General features: G+C 38.9%; 1 protein-coding gene across 2 annotated transcripts; it reads right to left on the bottom strand.

Annotated features, from left to right (window-relative positions):
* Positions 1–420: 420 nt before the first annotated feature.
* Positions 421–21,721, bottom strand: LOC122663940. Of its 2 annotated transcripts, XM_043859612.1 has the most exons (5): positions 21,506–21,721; positions 21,335–21,401; positions 996–1,082; positions 562–665; positions 421–465 (listed from the first exon to the last, which is right to left on the bottom strand). In XM_043859612.1, exons 1-4 carry the CDS (start codon positions 21,665–21,667, stop codon positions 601–603), a joined length of 381 nt encoding a protein of 126 aa, XP_043715547.1. In that variant the 5' UTR covers positions 21,668–21,721; the 3' UTR covers positions 421–465; positions 562–600. The 2 variants fall into 2 exon arrangements, with proteins under 2 accessions (XP_043715547.1, XP_043715549.1); XM_043859614.1 differs by lacking the exon at positions 421–465 and having other exon boundaries at positions 569–665; positions 992–1,082.
* Between the last annotated feature and the right edge of the window lie 618 nt (positions 21,722–22,339).

Below are 22,339 nucleotides of genomic sequence, written 5' to 3'. Positions count from 1 at the left end.
TCAACCCAAATCAGACTGGCATGTTGATCAGGTTTAAAGGACCAACCTGGACCATTGCACCATTAGTTTGGTTCAGATTACTTAGGAAGACAGACCACTTGATTTCCATTGCAACCTAGTGGTTGTGGGTTTATGGATTCGAGTTGGGAAGCAGACTCTCCATGATACGAGGGTAAGTTTGCATATATAATGACCCTCCCTAGACACCGCAGTGGCGGGAGCCTGTGTGTATAAAATTTTGATCCAGCTCATTTTGGATTGGACTCTTAATAATGATGTGGGTGTAGTAGGTTCCTGCTTAGCACCAAAAAGTTGCAAGAGTAAGTCCATGCCGAGTCATTGGGATAATTGGGGGAAAAATTTAGGATGCAAGAACTGTAATAACACCATATCCTTAAACTTCTTTGGAAAGACAAAAACTAAATGCCTATATTGCTTCACTTCGTCCATTGCTTGTAAGTCAAAGGTTAAAAAACAAAATGTAAGTGAGAATAACTTGGGGAAGTTACGTAAGAGTTCTTCAGTATGTTCACATCAAAAGGCAGCAAGATGGAGCAGCTCAAGTCAAAGTGTGTTAGAAATGCATTGTCCCTTCACTAGTTACTCCACCATCACATCAACTGAAGCCTCCACCACTGGTGCAGGTGATCTTTTTTGTTTCTTACCTATAAACCCAAAAAGTATTACAGATAAGTATTGATCTTCATGACACTAAAATTACAATACAATTAAGGGAGAGTGTTTCCCATCCGGGAGTGTAGCCTACGCCGAGAAACAGCCTATGAATGCCTCAGGAAAGAGTCATTCATCTCAGAGGGCATAGAGGTCATTTCAGGGGTGGGGAAAGAGAGAGGAGCACTAGCTGAAGACGGTCCCAGACAAGAATCATTTCCTCAACAAATAAATAAAACAAAATACCAAAAAAAGAGGGGAAATTTACAACAATCAGGAAGCAGAAAACTTTAGTACCAGAAAAGGCAAGAGCAAGAACTTGCCTTTGCACTTCAATTGTTTAATTTTAAGCTTTGCATTCTTCTTCAAGTGAAATTTTGTTGATGTCTTCTTGGTATCTTCAGATGTCCCTAATTCCCAATCCCAGCAAAACCAACATCAGCTTGGCATCAACAGAAGTTACCAATATACTAGAATAAGAAAGAACAATATGGTTTGGAAGGGAACTTGGAGTACTAAATGCTACCTAAGTTTAGTACTCAATAGGCAATTTCTGAAAGTACATATGCCTTGCATTGGACAACATAGAATAAATGAAATCTACATAAGAGATCATTATATGGACTTGTATCAGTTCATGGCCAGTCATGGAAATTACTGACCTTCACAACTCAGTCAATATACAGTTGAAACATGCAGATAAATTTCCATGCTATAAGATTGCAATATAATAACGATGTGGCAACTTAAAACAAAACTAAATATATAGTCACCAGAAAAAGTATAGGCGCAGAGCCAACAAGTATCCTGCAACAATGTCAGGCACTTATTCTGGAGCTTAGAGATCTCCCATAAAACAGACAAAAATTCATGGACAGAAACCTGGATGGTTGTGAAGACTGTTTGTGGTCTATCCATGGCTCGACATTAATGAACCCACCCCATGAAGCGAGAATTCTACAGGATGGAACAACAATTTCCCAATTGACTTAAATAAATTAAGGCAACAAAATATTCCCAGGAATAACTTGGCATACCATGGACCAAAAGTTGCCCTTCATTGGGGTAGAAGGGCTTGCTTGCTTTTCCCTCTATTCACACATGAAAAACAGCTCGAGCATGTGATTAACTTCCAAATTTACTCTCTAATTGTTCCACATTTCCAAATAACTTGGCATACCAAGGAGCTGAGATCCCCTCCAACTGGTCCATTAACTAACTGAAATTCCCAAGTTTTACCAAATATCAACTTAACCATTAAATGTCTAACTATATTTACTAATAATGCTGAATTCTTAGAATAATTACCTTAATTGAACTTTCAGCCAAAAGCCCAAAATACACGAAAACCAAACCATTTTTTGCATTCTATAATCAATCAAGTTTGATTATCTGGCCTGATGGAGGAAAAAGAAACAGGGTGGTGGAAATATTATGATGTTATTGAGACCACTCAAGTAAAATGAAGAACTACCTCTACTTCTCCCAGAAGGGATCAAAGTTCATCAAAGTATGTCTCAGGAAATCCATCGGTAAAAAAAAAAGGCTCAGGACACTCAAATATCTAAAGTTGTCAAAAGGAATTCTTATCAGGCTCAAAATAATAAAAAAATGTCTAGGTTCACTGATTTCATTGTTCAGTTCAGTTCTCTCATGCGCCTTTGGCCAAGCCAGAGTTAATGATTCAGTACTTATCTGCTGCATGTCCAGCAAATCATGTCCCTCCATAATAAACAAACTACACCGGAACTCCTAAAACAGATACTATTCAGGCTAGACAACATAGTATCATTTAATATTTTAAGGTGAACTGCAGAGCACCAAAGAATTGATGGCCTTCAAAGTTCTTTCAGTTTCCTAGAAGCAAGAATTCATATCATGAAGAAGATGAGAAGTTAAAAGTTTAAACAGCAACTTGATTAATTTGAAAATTCAGGATCAAACTGAGGGAAAAGGCACGAATTCACAAAGGAATTTCAACCAACGGCCTAGAGTCATTCATTGTTTGAAAGCCCATTTTCACCATTAAATATGTAAACTCAGTCAATGCAAAAACCAATGATCTAATACCCAGCATGAACAATATTGTTCCTGAAACCTGTAACTCAGATCTGGCAGTATCACATGGGATCCTTTAAGATTTTAAACTTGACTCCAAATCAAGAACCTCCAAGTTCCATAAATGGGACAAATAAATCTTTTGAATCCTTTTCCATAAGAACTTCGTCTAGAACTCACTTTCATCAAGTTTTCTTTTTTTACATTTCTCCTCAATAATGGATTAATGCTCCAATCACCACCAGTTTCAAGCAAAATTGTAATACCCGTGCCCAAAATACAAGGGTAATTTGGACTTTTCACTTTGTGTGCAGAATCTCTACCAATGGACCAATGAAGGGTGGAATTTTTGGTGTATGCACACTAGAGGTAAAAACCTTGCTAGTATTATATTAATGTTTGTGCAGGGTATGCTTGTTTATTTATTTATTTATTTTCCATGTGCATGATTATATGCTGCTAATATCCAAATATTTTCATCTATAAGTATATTAGCATCTAAGCAGGTTAGCCTAGTTGTTAGGATCCTACATGGAATTAAAGAGGTTTAAGGGTCAATTTTTTAGTGAAGCAATTAAAGGGGATTTTATTTCTTTTGCCTTGGGCAGCATGGTGGACCCCACACAATATTGACTTTTGACTTGAGGACTAGAGATTGATTTTGAAAGGAAGGGAAGATTCCCTTTGTCAAAGTGTACTTGAGAAGTTAAGATAAAATAAAGGAAGGGAGACAATTAAAAAACTGTAACAAGAATTGGGAGATTAAAACTTGAAGTTTTATTAAAAAAGAGTTGAAACCTACTCCAAAAAATAAAGAAGAAGAAATAAAGGAGAAAAGGAGAGGGAGAGAGTTTCACGCAAGAAAGAGAGAAAGCTCCATCGAGTTTGTCATTTTTTCAAAAGGTAATCCATTGTCCCAGTCCCATTTTCATCTATTTCAAAGTCATTTGAATATAGGAGATTTGGGTTTTAATGTTGTCTTGCTACAGTGTACTGTTTTGGACAGATTCTATCTGTTGTTAGAAAAAGAATTATAGTTCTTAATAGGTGAGGATTTTGGACCCAATTTTGGTGGGATCATGGATAACATGTAGGTGGAATACTGTTCCAAATTTGGGACCCATCCAACTTCGTTTGATATCCTATCTGAATGAAAACTTGGGACTAGTCTGCTGTCATAGCAGATTTTGAATCTGAACTTGGGAATGATGAAAGCCCGACTTACTTGTTTTTCAGACTTGAAATTTGGTGTGAATCATTATTTTTTTTGTCTAGTTTCATACTGAAAAATTCTGGAGTAAATTAGGTTCGGGATATGGTAGATCTATATCTTTTAATTCTGTTGCGCAGATTCTGGCTGAATCTGTGCACTAAGATTGAAACGCATGATTTAAATATGAAATGTGAGAATCTGGAGATGATTTTTGGTGGGGATCTTGGTATTAAAATAAATTGGTCCCCCTATAAATTTTGAGAGTCTCAAGATATGTATAAATGGGGGAAATACTAGATTGTGAGGGTTGTCCATGTTTGCAAGTTGGGTACAGCCTTGTAGGGGTAGAATACCCTTTGATTTTGCTATTTATGATCTATGTAGGGGATATTGGATCGTTACTTTTGTGATTCGAAGTGCAGTGAGAATTGACTTAAAACTTGCTAAGGTGAGTGAGACACCACAGAACCTATGTATTATTTTCATACACAAATCTCTTTTCTTTGATTTACTGTTTTATGAAATTTCATGATTTGAGACAACATGACTATTTGTGCATAATCGTTTTCTCTACTTTGAAGTAATATGCATGTTTTGAAACATACCTTGAGTTCTATGGAAAGAATGCATGGTTGTGACTTTATCAAAAGCATGATGAGACTTGATATTTTATGATATATATATATATATGACTTGAATGTAATACCGTTGGACTGCAACCCTTCCAACAGGGGGTTATATGTTGGGGTAGATTGTTGAGCACAGGAGTGAGGCAAGCATAGTTGTCACGTCGTCACGGCAATCCAAGTCGATGGAGGGGTGTCATGTCGATATATCGACATGTCGCCTGCCATGGCGATCATATCGACCATGTTTTATTTTTTATTTTCTCTATTTTTAATGTCATTTAGTATGCTATAATATATACCCTATAACATCAAAAATTAACATGAAAGTGTACTACTAATCTACTGTGTGTTTAATTCATGAAAGTGTAATATCCATTAGTGTATATGAAATCATGGATTATCAAATAATTGATAGCAATAGTCTTGCTAATAATAAAGTTGAAAAATCATGAGTTGAGATATGATTCATATGAAAGTGACTACAAAAGTAACAAAACAAAAAAAAACAATTCTCAAGAACATAATTTATATTGAGTGAATAAAGCTAATAAACAACCCATTTAAATTATAAAAAAAATTTGCTGATGTGAATATGTGACTGTGTAGTAGTCAATAGTGTATTAGTGTTTTTTGATTGATTTTTTTTTAATTTTTTTTTATGTTAAGGAAAAACCATTAAAATAAAAAATGGTTAAAAAAAATTATTGTTAAAAAATTAAGTTTTATAATTTGAAACAACTATGTCGCCCGATATGACCATATGTTGTGGTATGGCATCCATGGCGGTGCCATGGCGACGACATGGAGGCCATATCGATCGATGTTCTTACATCATCCATATCGGTGGTCGATATGCCCATTTCTCCAGCGATATGACGCCATGGCGCCGCCATGGTGTCAATATGGCGACGCCATGACAACTATGGAGGCAAGAGCATGACGTTTAAGGACATGGTACGGTTCTATGAGCCAAGAGCTCGAAGCTCACAATTCCACTGTGTTTGGGTATGTGGACCGAGGGGTGAGGCAAGAGCGTGACGTTTAAATAACGTGGTTTCCCCTCCATAGGAGCCCATTACCGGTTCTGTGAGCCAAAAGTCTGAGTCCCATCCCATTGATTATATTGATGATACGTTGATGGTTAGCAATGCCACTTTATGAACCTACTGAGGCTATTAATTGGAACTGGTGCTATTAACATTTGAACTCATGGCATGTTTTATTGGAATTTGTAATATTTTCAGATTTATACAACTTATGTTTTGAGATTCTATGATATTTCTAAATATGCATCTGTTTACCGATATCTTATGTTCCGTTCCCCCTTACTCACTAAGCTTTCCCCAAGCTTACCCCTTTATTTAACCATACAGAGAACGAAAATCAAGAGCCATGCTCATGTGATGAGTGCACTGGAGTTGTTGGAGAAGATGATGCTCAAATTGGGGATGAGTAGAAAATTTATGGATTCATTTACTTTCTTTTATTTGGAACGGTGGATTTGGGTTTGACCTTAGATACATGGTTTATTTTAAGATTTGGATGGATGGATGTAATAGGGATTTATTTTTATTTTTAGTTGTGGTGCCACCAACACCTTAGTTTTGAATATTTGAATTCATAGTTAATCGGATGCTGATTTTAATTGTTTAAATCTTCTGTTGTGTTATATGATGGTAATATTGAGGATTTCTTTGGAGATTATGATAATGGTTCAATTTTGGCTTATCTATCTAAAACCATTTCGATCTTGTGGATTTGTGTGACGACCCTTGCCCCTAGGGCATTTTGGGGGCGTTACAAAAATAGTAAGCAACTTTAGATATCTGAGTTCTTTCGTAAATAAAGAATGTGACATAGATGATGATGTTGCTCAGAGAATTAAAATAGGATGGATGAAGTGTAGTGATGTGTCTGGTGTGTTGTATTATCGGCGTATTCGTGTAAAGCTTAAAGGAAAATTTTATAGGGCCGTCATATGACCAACTATGATGTATGTTGCGGAATGTTGGGCAAATAAGAAGTGTCATGAATAAATTAAGTGTAGCAGAGATGAGGATGTTGAGATGGATGTGCGATAAAAATAGGAAGGATAAAGTAAGGAATGAACCATATTAGAGCTGGACAGGGTGTAGCTCCGATCCAGGATAAGCTTCGAGAGAGTCGTTTGAGGTGGCATGGCCATTGATACAATTAGAAGTGGGGTTATTTAGGGATTAGTTGTATTTTTTTTATGTTAGGAGTCTAGGAAGGTAAAGTCCAATTACAGTTGAATTTGTTTTTCTGTTTTAGATTAAGATAGAATTAGAGTTTGTTTTGGTTGAGTCCAAAATATAGTCGATTTCTAATTAGATTTTTACAAGGATTATGGTTGTTAAGTCTTTATATACTCTTTGTAACCATCATATTATTCAGATTTGATTTTGGAGAATGAAAGTGCTTAACGTGTTGCGGGCCAAAGCTACATGGGCAGGTCTTTCTCCCTCCTTCTGAACCCCTCTCGTTTCAAGTACAATCGATCCACACCCTCACCCTTGTTCCATCATGTAAAACCTAACACGATGCAGAGAAGAATGGAAATCGCAAACACAATCATACAAAAGGCACAAAGATTTACGTGGTTCGGCAAGGTTGCCTACGTGCACGGTGAGATGAGATCTGCTTCACTATCAATGGAGAATAGGGTTACAATCGCTCATTCCTCACACCTCTCTCAGATTTTTCAATACAGAGAAAGAAATCTCGCTACAGATTTATAGCAAAAACCCTATACAGGAAATTTACCGAAATACCCATATAGTCCTTAAAAAATTTTCCACACAGCAGTCCATCATCAAAAGTCAAGACACCAAAACCTCAACACATCATTCTCTTCTTTCTTTCCTATTTTATTCCTTCTTTTCTGTTGCTGTTTTCTATCGAACTACAAAGGAGTTAATCCATCTCTGTTACTGATTGGGTTGGCCAAATATTCTGGCCACAGATTGTCCTTCTAATGTAGCTCTAGATAGGCAAAGGACCTACTAGAGGCCAAGTATCCAGGATCTAATGATAAAGGAGCCAAGGGGCTGCTGGTTCTGCAGTTGCAGTAGGGCAGAATTGAAGTTTAGGTCAATTTCTAGGGTTTAGGTTAGAATAATAGGTGAGTGTGATAGATGATAAAACTAGGCAGGTCTAGGGGAAGCTAATGATATAGGTTTGATGATATTTAAATAAAAAAATTAAAATTCAGAAATTTAGGGTTAGGGTTTTAGGTTTTGGGAAAGGAGACTGATAGTTTTAGGGTTTATAGTGGAGGGTTTGGTCTAGGGTTTAGGTTGAGTTTCCCAAATAGGGCGAGGGATGTTCGATCCAAATATGGGGGGGTTTTAATGGCTCGTTAGGTCTGGGCAGGTTTTAGGTTGTTTTAGGTTTTAATGGAGGTGAGGGGGATTTAGGGTTTAATGAGGATGGGGCAGCAACCTAGGATCGAGTAGAGGGTTGATGGAGGAGAGGCTATGCTTGAAATTTGAAGGGATTTTGATAGTGGAATAGGGCTGGACAGATTTAAGATGAGTTAAGGTTTAATGGAGATCTAGGGTTTTCATGGGATTCAAACAAAATAAAAGAGGAATCAATTGGAGAAGGGAATAGAGGGTTAGAAACAGAATTTGAAACTCAATCTGCAGCAGACTCCTCTGGCAGCAAGCTTAAGCAATGGAGAAGGATAGAACCACCTTCAATGGAGATCCTCCCGATCGTCTCGATGCAAGGAGTCATAGGAGATCCACCTACCCTTTCCACCTTGATAGAACCACAAGGATGCAACACTCACAAGGAGCAGCAGCAACAACAATAGTGGCAGCAAAATTCTTTTTTTTTTTTTTAAATTAATCAACTGTAGGGGAGCCTCCCACAAAATTTAATATTTATAATAAAAGTCCAATGGTCCAAATCCTAGTCTAAGCAAAACATTCCTGGTTCGAACCGGTTCAATTTAAGCTTACAAATAACCTGAAATAAAAACTAGGGGAAAATATAGGGACATCCCGTCAACTATGGCCTGTTTTCATGTACACCCCTCATCTTTAAAACCTTTCAAACACACCCCCTCATCTATGACACCGTTATCTAACTAACAGAAAAAGTAAAGTTACTAAAATACCCTCTATACTTTAATAGATTAAATCAAAAAGACCAAATTACCCTAAATGCTCCCACCCTTCCAGTTACCCTATTTCCCAATCTCACAAAACCTCCTCACCGCTGCTCTCTCCTCGACCCCCCACCTTCATCTCTGATTGCCTAGGGTCCTTGCATTGCTACTCGCCGCTGCTACTCTCTAGGTAAGCTCCGGTCGCCGCTGCATCTGAGCTTCCTGGATCGCAGCTTGCACCAACCACTAGGCCATGAGAATCCCAAATAAAAGGTTCTCAAGAACAATTGGCAATTGCAAGGTGGTCTTCACATCCATCGTGTTTTTTTTTTTTTTGAGGGGTTAAAGATAAATCAATTCAATGGTCAGATGAGCAACACCTGTATTGGCTGTAGGTTCTTGCAGTGAACACTACAAAGTTTGCAACTGAGTTGATTTTGTATTGAGATAAGCAGCATTTATCAAGGTATTCTTTGTCTACTCATTTATTTCCTATTCCATCTGCTCTCTAAAATTTCTGTACATTTGAGTTACCATACTTGTAATGACAGTTGATAGTAGCCACAAAGCATGACATTAGTACCATTGTTTTCTAATCAAAGGCTAAATACTCCCATAACAGAGAGTTGTGGAGAAAACACCATTGTTCCTTGTCCATTCTGTCCTTTGAATCAAGACAATCCTTGGGTTGTTTTTGTTTTAATTTTTCGTCCATCTATCTATATAGGGTTCCTTAATATTGAATGAGGGAACTCGTAACGAGTGTGTAACATTACTGTGGTAAGAGTTGAAGTAGATTACACAATCATAATTTCCAAAATTTTCCTTTTACTTTTTTAAACCAATTCCACTTCCCTTCCCTTCCCTTCCTTTTACTTGCAACCAGATGGAACTTAAACGTAAGATTTGTCTTCTACCTTATCACTCTTCCCATATTATTGATTGCTGTATTCTCTTTAATTTTCACCCTTCTCTTTTGAATTGCAGTGTGGGGTTAGACCTTTCCAGGGGAACTATATGCAACACTTTGAAGCTGGGGTTATTGAACCTGCAATGAGCAAAGTGAAGATTTTACATGTTAATATCAGATTTCATTCTCCTTTGTTAAGAGGTGGGAGATGGGAGCGGTACAAGGGAGTGATGGGGGTGGTGAAGTAAATCAATAGAGGTGGGGTGGGGCGGTACAAGGGAGTGTGGGGAAGATAGTAGAAATGGGGATTGGGGTGGTACAGGATAGATGTGCCCAAACCTATGGAAGACTAGGGGGAAAAACGCATGATTTGTATTTAGTATTTACCCCTAAGTGGGGTTTTTGTCTTGAAACTTTTAATTTGGGCAATTTGGTCCGACAAAAATGGTTGGGTGAGTATTAACGTTTAAAACTAAACGGCAGTTAGTTTGATGGACTAATTTACTTACTTTCAATAGATGAGGGGGTGTGTTTGAAAGGTTTTAAAGATGAGGGGGTGTCCCTATATTTTCCCCTAAAAAAAACTAAGTACAGAAAATACTAAAATGCAAACCTAAGCTACGGCTCCCAAACTAAGCCCTAATTTCAGGGCTGCTTCTTCTTCTTCTTCTTCTTCTTCTTCTTCCTTCGGGTGCGAGGACTTGGTGCTGCATCACCTTCCATAGGCATCCCAAGTCCTAGAGTTTCACTTCCCAAATTACTCCCTACCAAGAGTATTTGGTCTGCAACTGGGACTAAACCTGTACCTACCTCTGGGTTCAGTTCCAGACATTAAATATGAATTTTCTGTTAGTTATTTTGGGTGCTTGTTGAATCGATTCAATAGACCCAAGGCTTGGGAACCTCTCCCTAAAATCTTGTATGGATCCGATTCCAATCGAAGGAGATTTCTCATCTTAACTTAAGCTGGCTTCCACTGCTTTCCATCGTGTTCTTGCTCTAAACGTGAGGTAGAAGAAGACGAGTTTCCCAAATTTACACATAAGGACAGACTTCTTTTAATTACACAGAAACCTATGTCTTTGAACTACTGTTTTAGTTTATCCCAACCTGGTTCTAATTCCAGAATTACCCTTCATCTTTAACTTCAATTCTGGATTTACACCAGCTACTGTTTACTTAGTTTCTTTTAAGTTGCTTCAAAATTTACAGATTTGCCGCCGAGCCTTTAAATTGAAATACCTATCATTCTTGTGGGTCCATAGCGAACCCGTAATCGACGTATTGAATCCGGGATTGCATCAGTCATGTTCAAATGAGGCCTTCAAATGCCCCAGTACGGAGGAGTGATTTGGTTCAGATTGAGGGAACCAAAAGAGCAAGGAGCAGGCCTAAAATAACCATAGGTGATGAAAGACATGCTTAGTTTAAGCCTAGTATCATGTATGACTTCGAATAGAAATGTTTGAAGAGCTAAGATCCATGTGGCTGAGCCCATTTAGTTAGGATAAGTGACGCAGAGCTACAGCCCTACATCCGCAAGAAGAAGAAGAATAAGCTGTTGTCCAAGTAATATAGTCAGTAGTGTTAGTGATGGATCCATACTTAGTTTTTTTTGAAGTGTTTTTTATGTTTTTAAATTAAACCGGCCCAAACTGGTTGAACCAGTGGTCCAATGTAAGTGACTTGAGTCACCTTTATTTTATTATGTAATTTTCTATTTTTTGGGTCCATACCACACTCCCACGATTTAGAAAGGAGTGTGGGTTTAGTTAAGTCGGCTAGCGGTCCTTTAGACTCCTAGGCTGAGTAGGAGTAAAGGCTTTTCAGCCTATTTAAATTAATGAAATTTGTGGAGCTTATTCATTCTCCACTTTCTCAAAATTAAACTTTGTTTGCAAGCTGCTGCTTCTCTTCCTTGTGAGGATTGCTTTGTGTGTGATCAAAGCACGGTGGGATTGGTGTGTGATCCAATCGACACTTGCGATGTGAAGCCTGGGTGGTTCGAACAAGCTCTTTTTCAAGTGTTCTTCAAGACCAAGGTTCAAGAATCTCGGGTTTCAACCTGGGTTCAACCAGCCAGAAACCGAGATACGGTCGAAACCAGTGATTTTCCCCAGCCAACTCAAGTTGGTGGTTTCGAGGCCCATAAATGCTTTTTTTGATCTGATTTTTTGTTTACAGCCTATTTTTGACATTCTAAACACAACGCATGAACTATTTAAAACACTCAAAATGGTACTTGTGGTTGATCCAAGTTTACTACTAGTGTATGCTCAGTGTACTGAGAATCATAGTTGTCAGACATGCCAAATATCATTTAAGTAAATGTTTTTGTCATTTACTTAAGATATTATTCATTAATAAGCAAATAACCCCCCTATTTGAATCCAATAAAAATAGTTAAAAAATAAAATTCCAGAAGGATAAAAAGTCAACCCCCCAGTTCAAGAACAAAAACTGGATTTTTGGCGGTAGGTGAAATTTTCAACTTTCTAGTACTAGGGTTTTTCTCAAATCTATAAATTCCATAAATCTTAATATGGTAAAACATTGCTAAAAACCAAAAGTGCAATAAAATATTCATTTGTTTTGATGTCTAAAAAATTATTTTCATTCAGAGCCATTTTGATAGCATTCGAGCACACCAAATTAACTTTGACCGGAACGTAACTTCTTCAATATAAATCAAATTTAAGCAATCTTGGATTTGTTAGAAAGCTTTGTTTTTCTAACAAATCCAAGAATGCTTAAATTTGATTCATATTGAAGGAGTTATGTTCCGATCAAAGTTAAGTTTTTATTAATGTTTTACCATATTAAGATTTATGGAATTTTTAGATCTGAGAAAAACCCTAGCATTTAAAAGTTGAAAATTGCACCTACCGTCGAAAATCCAATTTTTGTTCTTGAACTAGGGGGTCAACTTTTTATCCTTTTGGAATTTGACTTTTTAACTATTTTTATTGGATTCAAATAGGGGGTATATGCTTATTTATGAATGATATCTTAAGTAAATGAAATTTCACTTAAATGATGTTAGGCATAAATGCATAAATAAGTGTCTGTCCCGGTTTCTAGCCAGGTTTCCTCAAGTTTCGATGGGGATAAGTGATACTTATATAGGTATTCAGGTCAAAACTAGCGAATTATGGCCGAAACATGGTCGAAACCCACCAAAACCAACCGAAACTATGAACTTTTAAAACTCCCTGCTTAACTCGTCTCGATTTCACAATATCTCAGTGGTTATGGTCGATTTCAACCAAGTTCTTTTTCCAGGTTGAAGACTTGATTTTTCTTCAAGTTTCTGTTGCTGCCTTCATCCCACTGCATCTCCAAGTAAGTTTGAAGACTCCCCATCCCCAAATTTCTTCTTCTAAACCCTCTACAACCTAACCCTAATTCTCCCCTCTTATTTTCTTCAAATTCCCTTAACCTAATTCACTTACAGCCATAACCCACCATCAGAATCCATTAAAATTTAAGCCACAGCACCCTCATAACCTCCCTCACACTAGATCCTGACCTCTGCCCCATCTCACTGTCAAAACCCTAATTTCATTTAACTTCCATTAAAACCCAAAACCCTAAATTTCATTCCAGCAACATCCAGCCCATCATACCTTGGCCGAGTGACTCTTCTACCCCTAGAGAACTCGACCTAAAGCCCCTGCCCTAATCCATCTCTAAATCCTAGATTCCCTCACTTCCATCTTTTTAAAAAACCAAAACCCTAACTTGCTGTCCTTTGAATTCTCTTACTTCCACCCATGCAAACATCATAGGACCTTCACTGATACTCTCTCCTCCACCTACCTAGCATAACCATACCCTCAAACCCTAACCTAACCCTAATTTTGACCTAAAACCTATTTCTGCCCTATTCGGACTGCCTGTTCATAGCAGATCCTGAAGCTTTGGCTCCTAGCTGGTCTCCTTGCCACCTACGACTACATTAAGTGGCGATGAGCATGGCAGACCTTTACTAGCAGCAACCGACCCTATGGCTGCTATGTTTGAGATGTTTCAGAAGTTTACTGCTGAACAAAAGGCTATATCTGAAGAGATAAGAGCTGAACAAAGGGCTATGTCTGCGGAAGAAAGGACTATCAATGAAAGATTGCAACTCATTGAGCAAAGACAGGTTGCACCTGTTAAGAACAGCAACCTGGCCATAGAAGAAGACAGGTTCCAGCTTCAATCCCAAGTCCACCGACCTCATTGTAGAGGTAGGGAAGACAGGGACAGGTATAGAGATGACGAAAACAGGCATAGAGATGACAGATACAGAAATGATGGGTATAGAGATGACCGAGAAGACAGAGATCAACAGCAAACTCCTGAGAACCGTATGACCTTTGAAGTCCATATCAAGTCTTATTTTAGTGCTGATAATGGTGCTCCCCGTCGAAGGTATCATGATATGCAGAAGGTGAAGCTTAAATTAAAGGAATTCGATGGCAACCACGAACCTCAGGTATTTTATGATTGGTTGGCTGCACTAGATGACTATTTTGATTGGTATGATTTACTGGAGGATAGGAAAATTAAACTAACACGTACTAAGCTAGTAGGACTTGCTCGTGAGTTGTGGAGAACCACCAAGGGAGATATGGAATATGATGGTGTTGCACCTAACACATGGACTGAGATGAAGCATGAGCTGAGAAAGAAGTATGTGCCTAAGCACTTTAGGGCACAACTTTAAGACCAGTTGACACCCTACACCGAGCATGACAGTGGCTAAATACATGAAAAAATTTGACTCTCTTCTCGTACTGGCATTAAAGAGAATGAAATTCGGGTACTGTCTCGTTTTCGTTTGGGTTTAAGATATGAAATCAACAAGGCCATTGGAATTGCAGATGTACCCAATGTTAGGGACTGCTTTGAGAAAGTTCTTAAGGCTGAGGAGTTATTGGCACCTCCAGGTAAAAGGTTTAGCACCCTTGCTATCAGCGGCAAGAAAAATTTTCCAGCACCCAAACCCTTTACAGCCGGCTCTTCTAATGCTGGTCCTTCACGTTTGCCCCTCCTCTACGGATTGACAACAAAGGCAAAGCACCCATGGTGAGTCCGGACAAAGTCCAATGTTTCCACTGCCAAGACTTGGGACACTATGCTATGGACTGCCCCCATCGAAGAAAGCCAATTGTTGTTGCTGAGAAAGAAGATGATGGTTTGCATCCTTACCACTAGATGAAAGAAATTATGAAGATGGGTATTTTGATGATATCCTTGGTGAAGAGGATACCTATGAAATCCACTAAGTTACGCGAGTTTTGGTGGCTGAAACCAAAAGAGAAGACTGTTAAAGCACTTGTATCTTTTATACTCGCATGCGTTCAAGAGATCACAACGCCCAGGTAATTGTTGATAGCAGTAGTTGTGTTAACGTGGTTTCTGAATATTTTGTTAAGAAGGTTGAGTTGAAGATTAAAAAACACCCACAACCCTATAAGGTATCCCTCTTGAATGGCAACAAGATGGAGGTGAACCAGCGATGTTAATGCAAAGTCGATCTCGAACCAAGGAGAATCCAATGAGAGATCCATTGCAGCCAGGATCTATTAATGGTGTGCAACAGCAGCAAATCTGAACCTTGTTTTTTTTACTTGATTCTGATCTTCAAGAGGTCCTCACAGGCTCACAACACTTGTAATAACTTCAAATGACAGCAACAATAAAGGAGATCGAACAGGGTAGGGAGGATAGGAAGATAAAAGAAGAAGATAGAAGAAGGGGGGGTAGGGAGAATGGGCCTCTCACCCACAGCTATCTCAGCTGTTGCAGCATAGGATTTCTCCCATAACCGATGGCAACAAGGCCTGCAAATTCTTTTCTCCAAGTCTGTTTTTTCATTATAATGTGATGCCTATTAATAGCTTAGGCAAGCTTACAATAAAATAAAAACATTCCAAAATAGAAACTAATCTAAAATAGAAACTTCGGAAAATAGAAACTACTAAATCCTAACTAAAATAGAAGGTAACTAAAATTAGAAACTACTAGGCTCTATAGTTCAGCCTTCTAAACAAGCAAGGAAACATAAATAGAAACAAACTGAAATTAGAAACTACCTAATATACTTTCTAAAACTGAAAATAGAAACTAAATTATGGCAGCTTTAGGAAAGAATCTTTCTCCACTTGATGGGTCCACAAAATCTTCAAAGAAATATCTCCACACAAAGAAAATATGGGCTGTGAAACTGTTCACGTGAACAGTGTTTTAGCCTCTTTTCCTTGGCCCTTCTAGAAGATCTGCTGGGCTGGCTCGACCTGGTCCAGTTCTGGTCCATTCGAGTTGGTTAGATGGGCCTTGGTTCTTCTTCTTCTTCTGGTCAGCCGTGGGATCTACATCAGATGTTCTGTACCTCTACATCTTCATCAGTATTCAGAGGACATACGGTGTGATGTGATTCCCATGAGGATGACTGATGTACTCTTGGGAAGGCCGTGGTTATATGACAATGATGTTACCATCAGTGGGCGAAAAAAATCAATGTATTTTCCAGCATAAGGGGTAGCAAACAGTGTTTTATCCATTGAATTTACCTGCTGGAATGCGCAAAATGCAGTCCTTGCGACCAATCAAAGGGGGACAGAATTGGGAAAGAAACTCCTTGTCGTTCCACAAAAGGAGTTTGTACAAAACAGCAAGGATACAGGTCTGATTCTAGCTTTGGTTACAAGAGAAGTGACCCACAGCCAGCAGTGTCACCTTCTCTCGTCATCAAAGAGGTGCTATCCGACTTTTCAAATGTTATTCCAGAGGAGTTGCCTGATGAATTACCTCTCCTATATCCAGCATGCTATAGACCTGGTTCCTAGTTCGGTGTTGCCTAATCTGCCTGCTTATAGGCTTATCCCCACGGAACATGAAGAATTGAAGAGACAGGTTGAAGACTTATTAAAGAAGGGGTTCATTCAAGAGAGCCTCAGCCCTTGTGCTGTTCCAGCTTTATTGACGCCAAAGAAGGATGGTTCTTGGCGTATGTGTGTAGACAGCCAAGCCATAAACAAGATTACCATCAACTACAGGTTCCCAATCCCCAAACTTGATGATATGCTTGATATGTTGTCCTATTCTAAAATCTTTCGAAGATCAATCTACGAAGCGGGTACCATCAGATTCGGATCCGGCCTGGAGACGAATGGAAGACGACATTCAAAACCAAGGATGGTTTGTTCGAATGGAAGGTTATGCCCTTGGTCTGACCAACGTACCAAGCACTTTTATGAGGGTGACAACACAGGTACTCCGTCCTTTCCTTGGTAAATTTATGGATGTTTATTTTGACAATATTTTGGTGTAAAGTAAACATCCAGATGAGCACATTGACCATTTAAAACAAGTGTTAAGAGTGTTAAGGCAGGAGAAACTCTATATTAATCTCAAGAAGTGTTCATTCATGCTGCCCAAGGTTATATTCCTTGGTTTCATTTTGTCATCTAAGGGTGTCGAAGCTGATCCGAAGAAGATCAAGAGCATTGTTGATTGGCCCATACCGAAGACCTTTACCGAAGTACGTAGCTTCAATGGATTTACTTCCTTCTACCGACGATTTATTCGGAAATACAGCACAATTATGGTGCCCATTAGCGAATGCACAAAGCAAAGGAAAATTTGAGTGGACAGCTGCTGCCACTAAAGCCTTTAATCTGATTAAGAAGAAAATGACTAAAGCCCTGGTGTTAAGGCTACTAGACTTTGACCGCATATATGAAGTTGCTACTGATGCTTCACATGTGGGTCTAGGAGATGTTTTGATGCAAGGAGGGCACCTACTGCCTTCTACAGTAAGAAGCTCAACGATGCAAAGAAGAAGTACTCCAGATATGACTTGGAGCTATACGTTGTTGTTCAAGTATTGAGGCGCTGGAGACACTGCCTTATTGGCAAGGAGTTTATCTTATACACAGACCACGAGGCATTGAAGCATCTACATTCATAGAAGGCAATCAACAACCGCCATGCCAAGTGGGTTGCCTATTTACAAGAGTTTATCTTGGCTTTAAAATATAAGTCAGGAAAGGCGAATACAGTGGTTGATGCATTGAGTCGAAAAGTACCGACTCTGAATACCTTTTCAGCACATGCACTTAGCATATAACAGATTCGTGGAGAATATGCAAGTGTCCTATATGCTGATTTACAGCAGGGTGGGCAGCACCCTAAGAATAATCTACACGATAGATACTTATTCTTGGGGACGAGATTGTGCAAACCCGATTCCTCTCTACGCCATCACATCATTAGAGAGTCAAATAGAGGAGGCCTAGGAGGACAATTTGGGAAGGACAAGACCATATTACAGGTGGCTAACCATTACTATTGGCCCCATCTTGCCAAGGATGTAGAGCATGTCATCACAAGGTGCCGAGTTTGCCAGTTGGCCAAGGGAGACAAACAAAATTCAGGCCGTTATTCACCGCTGTCGGTTCCTCATGCACCATAAACGGATGTTAGTATGGACTTTGTTTTGGGGCTGCCATCTACACGGGAAAGGTACGACTCCATCATGGTTGTGGTTGATCGACTTACAAAGATGGCTTACTTCCCGTGTAGTAAAACACTGGATGCTTATCACATGGCCAAGTTGTTCTTCAAAGAAATAGTGTGTATCCATGGGCTGTCATTACTCTGACAATGATGTAAAATTCATGATCTACTTTTGGAAGACTCTATGGCTGAAGACTAACACCAAGCTGCTATTTTCTACTGCTTTCCACCCCCAAACTGACGGGCAAACCGAAGTGGTAAACAGAAGCTTGGGTAATTTATTGAGATGCTTGGTCAGAGATTATGAAAAGACATGGCCATCAATTCTGGACATTGCTGAATTTGCTTGTAACAACTTTGTGAACAGAACAACAGGGTGCACTACTTTTGAGATTCTACTAGGGATTTAGCCAAGGTGCCCCATTGATCTTATCCCACTGCCCCCTCAAGCTAGGGTAAGTGTTGAAGCTGATGAGTTCTTGCGCCACATCATAGGGGTGCATGCTGATATTAGAAAAAAATTGCACTCAACAATGAGGTTCACGCCGGTATGTAGAGTTTAAGCCTGGAGACATGGTTATGGTCAGAGTCGACCCAGAGAGACACCAACCGGGCATCAGCAGCAAGCTTCGTCCAAAGAAAATGGGTCCATACAAGGTGCTGAAACGTATTGGACCCAACGCTTATATCTTAGAGTTGTCTGTTGATATGGGCATAAGCAACGTCTTCAATGTGGCAGATTTGTACCTTTATATGGGACATCACTCAACTGATGCTGACTCCGAACACATGTTGAGGCTGCCCCAACTCAAATCGCCCACTAAAGACGTCATTGAAGAGGTACTGGACAACATGCACAAAACCACGTGACATGGCCGCGGTTACCATGCTTTCCTTGTCAAGTGGAAAGGTCGTCCCCGCCAAGACAACACATGGATTCATGCAGATGACTTCAAGAAGCTCGACTCAGAGTTATATGATCGTTATATGTCCTTCATCCATTCGTTAGAGACGAATGTTTTCAAGCCGGGGAGAGCTGATGCAGAGCTACAGCCTACATACGCAAGAAGAAGAATAAGTTGTTGTCCAAGTAGTATAGTTAGTAGTGTTAGTAGTGGATCCATACTTAGTTGTTTTAAGTGTTTTTTATGTTTTGAAATTGAACCGGCCCAAACTGGTTGAACCAATGGTCCAATTTAAGTGACTTGAGCCACCTTTATTTTATTAGGTAATTTTCTATTTTTTGGGTCCACACCACTCTCCCATGATTTAGAAAGGAGTGTGGGTTTAGTTAAGTCATCTAGGAATCCTTTGGACTCCTAGGCTTAGTAGGAGTAAAGGCTTTTCAGCCTATTTAAATTAATGATATTCATGGAGCTTATTCATTCTCCACTTTCTGAAAATTTAACTTTGTTTGCAAACTGCTGCTTCTCTTCCTTGTGAGGACTACTTTGTGTATGATCAAAACAAGGTGGGATTGGTGTGTGATCCAATCGACACCTTGCGGTGTGAAGCCCGGGTGGTTCGAACAAGCTTTCTTGCAAGTGTTCTTCAAGAATTGATTTTTCTTCAAGTTTCTGCTGCTGCCTTCATCCCACTGCATCTCCAAGTAAGTTCGAAGACTCCCAATCCCCAAATTTCTTCTTCTAAACCCTTTACAGCCTAACCCTAATTCTTCCTTCTTATTTTCTTCAAATTCCCTTAACCTAATTCACTTACAGCCATAACCCACCATCAGGATACATTAAAATTTAAACCACAGCACCCTTATAACCTCCCTCACACTCGATCCTGACCTCTGCCCCATCTCACTATCAAAATCCTAATTTCCTTTAACTTCCATTAAAACCCAAACACCATAAATTTCATTCCAGCAACATCCAGCCATCACCAGCCCATCATACTTTGGCCGAGTGACTCTCTCTACCCCTAGAGAACTCGACCTAAAGCCCCTGCCCTAATCCATCTCTAAATCCTAGATTCCCTCACTTCCATCTTTTTAAAAAACCAAAACCCTAACCTGCTGTCCTTTGAATTCTCTTACTTCCACCCATGCAAACATCATTGGACCTTCACTGATACTCTCTCCTCCACCTACCTAGCATAACCATACCCTCAAACCCTAACCTAACCCTAATTTTGACCTAAAATCTATTTCTGCCATATTTGGACTGCCTGTTCATAGCATATCCTGAAGCTTTGGCTCCTAGCTGGTCTCTTTGCCACCTCGGACTAGATTAATATGATGTTGTTGTAAGAAAATAGGCAAGTAATAAAGGGTGCAGTTCAGTGGGGATAAATAAGATAAGGTTCCTTTTCACAACCTTCGTCAAGAAATTTCACAAGTTTGACAGCTGAGAATTACATGGATAAAAGTTTCACATATTGTGGTCACTCAGTAGAGGTGAAGAATGAAACTTGAATTGTGAAAATCTAAAGGGTACATTATCCAATGTACATTCCAGATTGGCCACATCATACCTCGACAAATCAAGAAGGTTACGTAGTGAAATCCACCTCACTAGGGCTCCATTTACTTGCTATGGAAATTAAAAGGGAAGTGAAATTTTCAGACATAAAAAATACACTTTCATAATCATTCCCCACACGAATATTACATTAATTCCAAATCATTCCATATGTAATTATTAAATTTTACTCTACTTAGCATCCAAATCCCTTGGATTTGAAAAATAGAGTAAAAAATACATCTAAAATGTATCATTACTAAATATGGTAAGAAATTTAAATAGTTTATACAAACATGTTAAATAATAAGGACAAAGTTTATTTTTCAAGTTTAATAAATTCCACTTCCTTTCCTTCAATTTCCCTTGCAACCAAACGGAGCTTAGGTTACCCATATGCATAGAATAAATGAAGTAGAAACCTAATACATGGACCGTAACTTTATTCAGTAGGTCCAGCAAAAAAAACAACTTTATTCAGTAGATTAAACAATATCTTTCGAACGGCGAACATGCAAAAAAATACAGACAAACAATAGAGAGATTCCACAGATAACATCAATATCATAAATTTGAAACTCTGTATCTCACAAGATAAAATATCCCATATAATTCTAACTGAAAGGGATTAGAGAGAATGAATGAATTGAAATCCGGTCTATACAAATACCAGGTTTCTAACTAGAAGTCCATGCCAGAAGAAACAAATGAAAAGGGTCGAAAGTTCGAAACAATTAGCACCTTCGGCGACAGCCATCTCAACATCCCCCATGGTGACGACACCCATCTGAAGAAGGGTCTTCTGTTCCTGCAAAATATTGTAAGACAACAGTGTGAAAGAGAGAAACCTTTATAGCTCATGACTCAACAAACCACAGGCACACACACACAAAAGAGAGAGAGAGAGAGAACCCTTCGCCATTTCTTGAAGAGCTTCCTCTTGCGCTTGCCGGAGATTGACTGTGGCTGAGGCTTGTTCTTGAGTTTCCCTGTAATTGGGTTGCCATGAACAACCCGCTTCCTTTCTTGGGTTTGAGCTCTCCTCTTCTTCTGAATCTCGTTGAACTTCGTCATGGCTGGTCCCCAAAACCCTAGTTCTCACCTCTAAACTATTATGCCCCTTTTTTCAAGTGTGATGAACCGATAGGTAACAACGATGGCCCCCATTTTATTTTTTTTTTTTAATGGAAACATACGTTTTTTTTTTAATGAAAAAAGCAAATTATATTAATTAAAAAGTATCCACAAAAGTACACCTATCATGCCGATGAGTTAGTTTGGAGAGATATTTGAGCCACGAACACAATTGATGGAAACATACTTATATTACCATTAGGGTGAGAAAAACAAATTTACATCATACAGTAAGGGGGCATAACATTTCTATTTGTTATAGAGAAGGTAGCTAGGGAACGTAGCCTGCTAGTCCATATATTATTTTTATGCTTAAACTGTACATTTATAAAGTTTGAGGTTTGTTCACCTCTAAACTATTATTCCCCTTTTTCAAGTGTGATGAACTGATAGGTAACAACGATGGCCCCCACTTGATTTGGCTATTTTTGAACGTCAGATTAAGATTAGTATCAAACGAACTCCTCGTATAGAAAAGGGATGCAACCAGGCCAGGATGGCCAGATTTTTTAAGACTAAAGCCCAACCCTAGGACATGTTTGGTTGAAGGAGTCGGGTGAGTCAAATTCTAAGTTTGGATCTGCTTCATATGAATCTGGTTCATGTGGATTT

The sequence above is a fragment of the Telopea speciosissima genome, chromosome 6, assembly GCF_018873765.1.
Source record: "Telopea speciosissima isolate NSW1024214 ecotype Mountain lineage chromosome 6, Tspe_v1, whole genome shotgun sequence".
Lineage (NCBI taxonomy): Eukaryota > Viridiplantae > Streptophyta > Magnoliopsida > Proteales > Proteaceae > Telopea > Telopea speciosissima.
This window is presented reverse-complemented; position numbering and strand designations above follow the sequence as displayed.